The sequence below is a fragment of the Glandiceps talaboti genome, chromosome 7 (genome assembly GCF_964340395.1).
Source record: "Glandiceps talaboti chromosome 7, keGlaTala1.1, whole genome shotgun sequence".
In the NCBI taxonomy this organism is placed as follows: Eukaryota; Metazoa; Hemichordata; class Enteropneusta; family Spengelidae; genus Glandiceps; species Glandiceps talaboti.
Window position 1 is genome coordinate 26738473 of NC_135555.1, and position 12120 is coordinate 26750592.

At 37.4% G+C, this 12120-nt stretch overlaps 1 protein-coding gene across 2 annotated transcripts in view; it reads right to left on the reverse strand.

Moving 5' to 3' along the window:
• The window catches only part of LOC144437321 (puratrophin-1-like), a 148123-nt gene that overhangs the window by 16990 nt on the left and 119013 nt on the right, over positions 1 to 12120 (reverse strand). For both annotated transcript variants that reach the window (XM_078126244.1, XM_078126243.1), the window contains exons 18-19: positions 10642 to 10812; positions 4335 to 4512 (exon numbers count right to left, since the gene is read on the reverse strand). In XM_078126244.1, the coding sequence (XP_077982370.1) occupies positions 4335 to 4512; positions 10642 to 10812 (349 nt within the window). The remainder of the gene's footprint in view (positions 1 to 4334; positions 4513 to 10641; positions 10813 to 12120) is intronic.

The window sequence follows — 12120 nt, forward strand, 5'->3', positions numbered from 1 at the left end:
AGGGATGCTGACATGTGGTGTCAGTGTGAGGGATGCTGACATGTGGTGTCAGTGTGAGGGATGCTGACATGTGGTGTCAGTGTGAGGGATGCTAACATGTGGTGTCAGTGTGAGGGATGCTGACATGTGGTGTCAGTGTGAGGGATGCTGACATGTGGTGTCAGTGTGAGGGATGCTGACATGTGGTGTCAGTGTGAGGGATGCTGACATGTGGTGTCAGTGTGAGGGATGCTGACATGTGGTGTCAGTGTGAGGGATGCTGACATGTGGTGTCAGTGTGAGGGATGCTGACATGTGGTGTCAGTGTGAGGGATGCTGACATGTGGTGTCACGACAGGTAAAGCACCTCTATTCAAACTCATATCTTTGAAATTTTGTTCAGTACGATTATGCTAATTTTGTAATGAATTATTATCCACACATCATGACCAATTAATCTTATCAAAAGATGTACAATTATGGTGTGGGGACTGCATATCAAACTTCTGGAAGCAATCCAGGTTACAAACCACACTTAAAGGAAAGTGGTCAGAACCAATGAATGTATGTGAAATATAAATGTAACTAATACAACTGTGTGCAGCAGGAATAGAAAGCAGTGATCAAGCCATGACGTTGAGTGGTAAGCTTCACTAAAGTAAGTAAAGTTCTGTAGATTGTCCGTACCAAGAAGAGAGATGAAATTATTGTCATTACAGAAGGTAAACATTTCTTGTCCGAAGTCAGAATTGATATCAGCATTCCAATCACCTATGGTCAGAGTTGATATTAGTCTTGCTGCTAGACGTTCAGGCCTTCTTTCCGATACCATAAGCAAACGAAGTTCACAGTGAGGGCTTTGCCTCAACAGTCTAGCAAATGTCATTTTCAGACCGGACATTCCATTGAGATTACGTTAAGCGGCGAGTTGGGCCATGTATACATATATATGAGTTAATATATTCAATAACCTATGACCTCTCTAATATCTTCAGCATCTTCCTTCCTTGAACTTTTTCTTCAACAAATTTGACCCACAGTCTGCCAAATAGATGGCGTAGATGTTACTTCTTTGGAGGACATGTACATCCAGTGAAAGTTGTGTTTTGCCATGTTCAATTGCTTTCCTGAGTTGTTCAGACAATGCCATGGCAAACCTATGGTGGGGAATTTCTGCATGCAAGTGTTGACAAACACATTTACGTCATTACTATGTCTTATCGGTTTATGGTAATTGTGAGTTTGATGAGTGTGTAGATGTTGTCATTCACACATTTCAGTTAAGGCATTGGTGGTTATTTTTACAAGCCCCTCCTTAAGCTGAATATGCATGAAAAAATTAGCTATTGTCCTCTGTTTGTGCTTGTTGCTAATGCAGTTCTCAGATTGGCACTTATTTATATCCTGATGACATTTGCTAGACCTTGGATGTTCCATCCTTGATAGCGATGTTCAGTCGTGTGTCATATTGTATCAGAAGAACATGCAAGGTCTAGCAGATAGACTAAGTTGATATCATCATTCCAATCACCTATGGTCAGAGTTGATATCATCATTCCAATCACCTATGGTCAGAGTTGATATCATCATTCCAATCACCCATCACCATGATGCTGTTTGTAGCAGCTTCATCTGTGAAATGACCAATTTTCTGCAGATACTCTTGAAATTCATGGTAATTTTCTCTATTGCAAGTTGGCATATATACATTAAAAACATACCATTTACCACCAAAGTCACTACTCTTAAAGCCTATTAGACGACTGTCATTCCATTGTTTGATATTCATGGAAGAGACTTCCTCCAATTTTAAGCACAGCTACCCCTCCAAATGGTCTGCCAAGATGAATACCAACTGTATCATCCATAGCCTTTTAGCATAGAAATTGTACTAATGTTTGACAACAAACAAGTCATTGATAATGACATAGTTTATGTTGTCATTTTCAAACCTGGTTAATGTTGTTTGGCCTCATATGGTTGTTTTTGATATCACTACTCTGTTCAAGCATGTCTGGGTTATGGCTTTGGACATGAAAACTGTGCCAACAAAATGGTTGCCAGGCAGCCATATTGGGTTGTATCATGACGAAAATGGATATGCACATGTATGTCATAGAACACTGTCCTAATACCAACTTTAAATGAGATCTGTTCAGTATGTCTGTGTTATGGCTTTGGACAAGGAAAATTCGCAAACAAAATGGCTGCCAGGCGGCCATATTGGATCATATCATAAAACAAATTGACATGCATATGTAGGCCATAGTATATGGCCCCTGTACCAAGTTTGAAAAAAAATCGGTCCAGGCATCTCCAAGAAACGGCTGCGGATGGACGCACGGACGCACAGACAGACGGAACCCAATTCATAAGTCCCGCCAGACGAACTAAGCTCTGACCCTGAGAGCCAGTACTCTTGCAGAAAATATTTGACACTCATTTCACATATTTCCTTTACAGTGTCCATGGACGATTTGATACCACAATTGTTGTATGAGGTTATATTTAAAGTCATTACAATTATTTAGTACTTCCTTGCAGCATAGAATTTTCTCACCAGAATACCAGATAGCCAGACATTAGGATTCAGTATATTTTGTGTCAGAAGTGTCCGTAATAATTTTGAACAATGAATTAGATTCATGTTTGCCTTTACTGGGACAATTTCAATGTCATGAAAGCATAGTTGATAAAAGATGTCTTGTTATGCTTTAGCCGTAGTATGTGGAGAGAGACGACTTACAAATAACTCAGCAGTTGGAAAGGCATTGACAGCTTTTAGTGATGACATTTGTGTGTTGCTTCCTGTAATGATAAACTTATGTTGAACAGCAGACTTTTTCACTTTTCAGCGACATTCACCAACAGTGGTATAATCCTGAGTACTGGACGACGAAGACAGATGAGTCGGTGCATTAAAAGTTACACCCTGACTTACACCAATCACTCTACATGGGGATGATTTGTCACATTCCAATGATTTGGCCTTGCTTCTTATGACATCACTATAGAAACGTTGGAAGACTTCCTTCACAGTTGTGTCGTCTTCAAGACTGACCATTATCAATATCTGCCACCAGATCTGAAGCAACATTAGTTGGATGAATGCATGCAGTGTTGGCAGTTTCATTTCTATTGACAATGCTATTTAACACTGTTTTTTCATTCTTCAGCTCATATTTCACCACCTGTTCCCACTACATCTCAGCCACCATCCAGGCAGTAATTTTGGAATTGTTGATTTTTGACTAAAAAGACACATTTTTAGACCTAATAGGCATACCACTGATGGGTCTGTGTATATACTGTCAATTCCTTTTTCGTTTTTTCTATTGCAAACAAGAAAAAAAGAAAAACTCATGCCTTTTTCATTTTTTGTTTTGTATCATCGATCTGAAAACAGAACAAGGAAAACAAATCGTTCTTCCATTTCCGTTTCATGATAAAATAATACAAAAAACAAAAAACAAATCCTGTTCCCTTTTTCGTTTAACACAATTAACCAAAGGAAATGAAAAACCAACCCATGTTCATTTTTTATTTTTTTTATAATTAATTGATACAAACAAGATGTATATGTTCGTTTTTTGTTTTACAGCCAGAACAAAAGAAAATGAATGGCGCCATCTGTGTTCATTTTCTATTTCTCATTCTGTTGATCATATATAATGATAAATCAAAACATGAGTTTCTTTTTTATTTATTTATTTCATATTAAATGCTTGTGATGTTGCAAATCTTGACCCCTGAATTTGAAAAGAATGGTTTTGCTAGAAGCCAGTGGTAGAAGTATACTCTCTGACAGGCCAGTGACAACACACTTATAGCTTTGACATTTCTGGCATTTTCACTTTAAGTCCTTTACTTACACACACACACACACACACACACACACACACACACAGACACACATTTCTCCATGCCTATAGCACTACTGAACCTTATCAATTCAGTTGTGCTAAAAAGTATTTATTCTGTAATATGTTTGTTGATTACAGCTTGTCGCATTTGAATAGGTGTGAAATTGTGGACTGTTGTATCTATGCAATTATCAATTTAACACATTTCATTAGATGCAATAAGACAAAATAATTAACACTTGCGCTTGTACTGAGCATCATCATTTTGTAGTTGAACTTTGCTTCAAACAAAACCTATACAAAATGACATGTAATTGCCTTTGAAACAGATTTCACTATGTAATAAACCATACAAGCATATCCCTGATACCAGTCTATGTACAAAATAAGTAAATAAGTCTACATATCAAACCTTACAACCTTTTTAGACAAAAAATAAAATGATCCAACATTGGTCATGACTACTAGCATATCTGTGTTTATATTACTTACCTTTACACTTAAATGCTTGTTTGAAGAGTAGTTTAGTGACAGAATCAGTCCAAGCTGCCTTGATGCCCTGTGTACGTGCATGTAGAATGTATGTCTCACTAACTTTCCTTTTACGGAACCACAGTTCAAATTTTAGACCACTTTCACCAATGTTTTCTGTCAAGCCAATATCAGCAGTCTGTAATCAAAATATATCGCCAGTGGTGTTGTAACACAATTATGCAGTTTTTATCCACATATTGATCCATGCTAGGTATAGTGTTCATTTCCTGAATAATTATCCAGTTGCCTATCCAGCCCTGTTGTTTTCTTGCAATATACACAATCATTTGGCTGTTGCTATGGGTGTAATCTTGTTGCTAGCACATTTACATACATTTTTTGAATGATTATTCATTTGTTCATGAAACCCTGATATTATCTTCAAAATATACACAATCATTTGGCTGTTGCTATGGGTGTAATCTTGTTGCTAACACATTTACATACATTTTTTGAATGATTATTCATTTGTTCATAAAACCCTGATATTATCTTCAAAATATATGCAATCATTTGGCTGTTGCTATGGTGTGGTCTTGTTGCTAGGAATATTTGCATACATTTTTTGAATGCTTCTTCACTAGTCTACGAATACCTGTTGTATGTTTGTGAAATACATTGTTTGGCTGTTGCTATGGGCATGGTCATGGTTGCTAGGGATAACTACATACATTTTTTGAATGTTTATTCATTTGCCTACCAGATGTTATTTTAGCATAATATACTGCCATTTAGTGAGATGCATTTAGTTGTTAAGTGCATGGTCATGGTTGCTAGGGCCAATTGTGTCAAATTGTTTTGAACAAAATCTGCAGAATAACACTTCTAGAAACATCTCACAAAATTTCAATCTCATTGACCGGGTACATTTTAGATATAAGTTTTTGACCAAAATTTACATTTTTACACCAATTTGCATAGTGCTAATGAGATCATTATATGCTTCCTAAATGCAGCTCCATTAAATTCCAGTCCAATCTGCTCAGCAGTTTTGGAATTAAAGATTTTTGACCAAAACACTTTTGTGGACTCACCCTGTCATCAACAAATCCAATTCTTAATCTACACACCCCAAAGAATGTTTCCACCAAATTTCAGACTAATCTACACACCCCAAGAATGTTTCCACCAAATTTCAGACTAATCTACACACCCCAAGAATGTTTCCACCAAATTTCAGACTAATCTACACACCCCCAAGAATGTTCCCACCAAATTTCAGACTAATCTACACACCCCCAAGAATGTTTCCACCAAATTTCAGACTAATCTACACACCCCCAAGAAATGTTCCCACCAAATTTCAGACTAATCTACACACCCCAAAGAATGTTCCCACCAAATTTCAGACTAATCTACACACCCCCAAGAATGTTCCCACCAAATTTCAGACTAATCTACACACCCCCAAGAATGTTCCCACCAAATTTCAGACTAATCTACACACCCCCAAGAAATGTTCCCACCAAATTTCAGACTAATCTACACACCCCCAAGAAATGTTCCCACCAAATTTCAGACTAATCTACACACCCCCAAGAATGTTCCCACCAAATTTCAGACTAATCTACACACCCCCAAGAATGTTCCCACCAAATTTCAGACTAATCTACACACCCCCAAGAATGTTCCCACCAAATTTCAGACTAATCTACACACCCCCAAGAATGTTCCCACCAAATTTCAGACTAATCTACACACCCCCAAGAATGTTCCCACCAAATTTCAGACTAATCTACACACCCCCAAGAATGTTCCCACCAAATTTCAGACTAATCTACACACCCCCAAGAATGTTCCCACCAAATTTCAGACTAATCTACACACCCCCAAGAATGTTCCCACCAAATTTCAGACTAATCTACACACCCCCAAGAATGTTCCCACCAAATTTCAGACTAATCTACACACCCCCAAGAATGTTCCCACCAAATTTCAGACTAATCTACACACCCCCAAGAATGTTCCCACCAAATTTCAGACTAATCTACACACCCCAAAGAATGTTCCCACCAAATTTCAGACTAATCTACACACCCCCAAGAATGTTCCCATCAAATTTCAGACCAATCTACACACCCCCAAGAATGTTTCCATCAAATTTCAGACTAATCTACACACCCCCAAGAATGTTCCCACCAAATTTCAGACTAATCTACACACCCCCAAGAATGTTCCCACCAAATTTCAGACTAATCTACACACCCCCAAGAATGTTCCCACCAAATTTCAGACTAATCTACACACCCCCAAGAATGTTCCCACCAAATTTCAGACTAATCTACACACCCCCAAGAATGTTCCCACCAAATTTCAGACTAATCTACACACCCCCAAGAATGTTCCCACCAAATTTCAGACTAATCTACACATCCCCAAGAATGTTCCCACCAAATTTCAGACTAATCTACACACCCTCAAGAATGTTCCCACCAAATTTCAGACTAATCTACACACCCCCAAGAATGTTCCCACCAAATTTCAGACTAATCTACACACCCCCAAGAATGTTCCCACCAAATTTCAGACTAATCTACACACCCCCAAGAATGTTCCCACCAAATTTCAGACTAATCTACACACCCCAAAGAATGTTCCCACCAAATTTCAGACTAATCTACACACCCCCAAGAATGTTCCCACCAAATTTCAGACTAATCTACACACCCCCAAGAATGTTCCCACCAAATTTCAGACTAATCTACACACCCCCAAGAATGTTCCCACCAAATTTCAGACTAATCTGGCCAGTAGTCTTGGAGTTCAAGTTTGTTTGGTTTTTTTTGTTTGGTTTTTTACCAAAAATGACATTTTTGAACCTAATCCCACAAATGTGAGGCAATTATTTTGTTTTGAACAATTCCCAACTAGATACCACAAGTAATGTGCCCACCAAATACAAAGGCAATCAGTCTGCTAGTTTTTGAGTTTAGGTCATCCACACATTTCATCTCTTCGAAAGTGCAATGATTTTGTTATTAAGCCTGCTGATAAGGGCAAAGCAGTAATTGTTTAGAATAAAGATTTGTATGTAGCTGAGACAGAGAGACAACTTTTGAACACGGATTTTTACCAGGAATTGGAAGATGATACAACAGAAGACGTGCAATGCAACATTACGGATGTTTTTAATGCTTTTTATATCCGCTGCCGAATTACCTACAGAAGCACATAACCTTATAGTCCGTCGACCAAGGACAGCCATGTTTTATTTACTACCTAAGATACATAAGGTAATATTCCTGGTAGGCCAATCGTCTCAGCTTGTAACTGCCCTACGGAACACATCGCGCGTTATTTAGATGCCCTTTTACGACCTATTGTGGCATCTCAGCCTACCTACATTAAAGATACGAATCATGCTCTTAAAGTACTTAATGGCTTCCAATTCCAACAAGGTAATACCTTTTTTCTATGGACGTTCAGTCCTTGTATACTTCCATACCACACATTGAAGGTTTAGTTGCTCTCAAACACTACCTTAATTTAAGACCTGTACTTGACCCTCCTACCTACGTTCTATTGAGATTGGTTGAACTTGGTCTAAAGTGTAATTATTTTACCTTTAATGACACTCAGGTATTTTGTGCAGAAACAAGGTGTTGCTATGGAAAGTTGTCTTGGACCTAGTTATGCTTGCTTATTTATGTTTTATCAAGAACACCTTATTTTCAGTTCATAGCAAAGGATCTTACCTGGTCCATATAACGATTTTATTGATGATGGCCGTGGTGCAGCTTCACTCAAACTTGAGGAACTGATACAATTTAATGATTACATTTGTAACCATCTGTAATCCTGCTAGTCAGTATACTTATAATATTTCTGAACTAACTATAAATTTCCTTGACATTTCCCTTAGGATTGATGGTGATGATATATATCTACATCTATTTATACTAAACCTACTGATTCACATTCATATTTGCAGTATGGTTCATCATGCCGCACCATTCACTTCCTCCTTCGTAAAATTGGACACATCAGGAAATACCTCTCTCAGGATTCTTGTGCCACCCTCATCAATGCTGTCATATCATTGAAGCTGGACTATTGTAATTCCTTACTATATGGTCTGCCTGACGTTCACTTACAGCGCTTACAACGTGCCCAAAATACGGCAGCTAGGATTATTACGCGCACCAGGAAATTCGAACACATAACCCCTATTCTAAAACAACTTCATTGGCTTCCAGTATCTCATCGTATTGTTTTCAAACTTCTGCTCTTCACTTACAAAGCCCTAAATGGAATCTCTCCACAATATGACAAGAACATAATTACACCTCGTTCTTCATTACGCACTCTTTGTTCATCGGTTAAATGCCTTCTGCATACACCCAAATGGAATCTGGTTTCCTATGGTCACCGCTCCTTCTCTTCAGCAGCTCCTGAACTTTGGAACTCTCTACCCCTGGACATTAAAACCTCTCCCAATGTTAACATTTTCAAAAGACGCTTGAAAACCCACATATTTCAGAGAGCTTTTTCATCTCCTTTCTAACTCTAAGCGCCACTGAACATTGTTTTCTTTGGATATTTGGCGCTATATAAATTTATTAGATAGATAGATAGATAGATAGAATAAAAGTAAAGATTCTATTCCCAATTCACAATTACTTCGTCTACGTCGTATTTGTAGTAGTGATTTGGATTTCAGGGAAAGGTCTCCTGAATTTTGCACGTACTTCCACCAACATGGTTATCCTATGTCTGTTACCAATGCGGCTTAAAGTATCATCTTTGTCTAGGGAAGCTTGTATCAAATCACATGATCAGAAGAATAACAACAATCGTCCCATATTGGCTCTTACACACCATCCCTTTTTCACTAGAGTTAAGAACATTATATACAAGCATTTTAATATCTTACGTTCTAATAGGATAACATATTCATTATTTCCTGAAGCACCTTTTAACAGCTTGGTGTCGAGATACCAATCTTAGAGATATATTGGTCCATACAGAACAAGTCATTGAGAATGACATAGTTCCCGCTTTGATTGGGCTGTTACGAGTAGATTTACTTGTATTAGTACTAACGTAGTGTATTGCATTACATGCCAGAAATGTGTTTTTTTGTATATAGGTTCGACTGTACGTCATCTTGGTGATCGTTTCATGTAACATCTCCGTCTGACCTGACAAAAGAATCATAACTATCCCGTATCTATGCACTTTATTACTAACGAGCACAATGTATCAGATATGTCTATTTCAGAAATTTGTAAGGTTTCTGGCAATGAGGATCGATTGAGGTTGAAGGAGGAGGAAACCATTTTCCATCTCGGAATGCTAGAACCCCATGGAATTAATAGATTATTTACATCATTCCCTAATATCTGACTACACTTATTCTATCTTTTAGGTGTGTTCTACTTCTACTTCTACTTCTATACTGTGTAAACATCCTAAAAGGATTATCATCACACAGGCGTAACGCTGGCGGCATCCTTTAGATCTCACCCGTGTTCAGGTGAGAATGATCTGGAGATGGCAGATTTGAAACTGTCTATTCTCTTTGCTTGTTGAATGGATAATGGTAAGAGATTCCATTCTGGAATTGTCCTAGGAATAAGTGAATATAACAGTTTTTCTTAGCGATGATCAATATGAAAGAAGAACCAGGTACACTTCCCCTAGCTGAACGTGATGATGATTCAGGTAGTTTTAAATTATCATCTTGAAAAGCAATTAGATCATAGGGTTCTTTTAGGTGTGTTTGAATTTTAGATCTTTTTGAGCATAATTTAAAAGAACTAGTAGTATCATTCTTTTCCATAACATTTAGATATATAGTCAGGTGGTGGCCTACTATCTTGCCTTGATATCCTTGATAAAGAAGAATGATTTGAAACGTTTGATTGCATTTATTGATTGGGACTGTATCACTTGTTCCTTATGCACTTCTTTCTACATACATCCACACATGTACGTACGTACGTACGTACGTACGTACGTACGAATGTACATACATACATACATACATACATACATACACACACACACATACGTACATACACACACGTACATACACACACCATACATACATACACACACATACATGTACATACGTACGTACGTATGTATACACACACACATACATACATAGATACATAGATACATACATACATACATACATACATACACATCTGGCATGTTACTGTCAGACTTTTCGGAAATGAAGTAATCTACAAAATGTACTTCTACTAGAAAATACATCATAATTCTTTTAAGAGTAGAAAATACATTGTCAATTACTTACTTTAATACTATTTTTGTAATGATAGATGTCATGCCCTTTCCGTGTTTTCTTTGTCTTACTAAACAGTACAAGTTCTTCAAACAGGAATATATGACGCAGGTACTTCTTTCTCCCATGATACACCAAGAATTCATCTTGTCTTAACAACTGACCCTGCTCTTTGACATTCACCTATAAACAGGGACAGCCAACAGAGGAGGCATCACTTAACTGTTATAGCAACATTAATCATATAGTCAAACATATAGTGATAGCTCAATTGACAAATACATGTCAGCCCCAAAAAAATGGTGTGATTGCTTGATTGTGGTAAGAAGGATTGAGACAAAGACATACAAGGTAATTAGTGTCAATAACTTGTCAAAGCATAAATAAAACAGGAGCCTGGATCCCATGACTCTGTTTACTAATTATGATGTGACCCAAGTTCTTGGAACCTTGTGTTAGTAATATTCATTCATATTTATAGTGTAAGCTTTACCATTGTGCATATACTAATGACAAAAGTATTTCACTTCATGTATGAGTGGGCAATGTTCATGATGACCTCTTGACCTTTTGCCTTCCCATCATGTTGTAGGTATTAGTGATTTCATGTCTTCAGAAAAACTATTTCATTTGTGTAGTAATCCAAAGCATCCAGACTTTTGATGTATGCCCAAATGAAAGATTACATGATATCATGTTTGATAAGTTTGGAAAGAAACCATTTTGAGACATTGAACCATCTGTGATTGAACACAGTGTCATAGTCGCCTGTATTTATCATTGTGTTATAGATGTATTTCCAGTTTTGATGAACTTGTAACTTTGTATTCTAGTATTTTATTGTAAGGTTGTTATTCTCTTGACCTTTTACCTTCCCATCATGTTGTAGATTGTGTTGTTGTTGTGTGAGAGCCCATGTGTGTGCAGTGATAACACGAGGTGCAAACTGGTCGAACGGTTGGGGACACAAAACACCTCTGGGACCCCAATTGGCAACCGACTGCCACAATTACATTGAGTACGACTGTTACTGTTACATTGTAAGTTACACAGATACAAACAAACTGATACAAGCCTTCAGTCAAAGACATAATCCCCAACTGGTGTGTTATATGACAGATATTGTCCAAATTTGAATGGTTTCTCTAGATACAAAACTACATAATTTATTGACCAATTCACTATTTGATCTTGAAAATGGAGATCAAATTCAAAGGTCATGATATGAAAAGAAAGCTGACCTTTGGGTTATAGACATTTAAATGGAATCTTTCTTTATCAATTTCTTGAGTTAACTTAGAAAGGTCAAAGGCCAATGTCTCATTAAAAACTCATTATTTGATAAAAAAACAAATATGATGGTACTTGGCACTTGAATGGTGTCCACATCTATCAAACATTTGGAGATAACAGGCAAAATGTTTTGTGTTTTTTAAATCACAAACATGGCTGCCATTTTGCTATTCAGGTCAAGGTCACAAAATTAAGTGA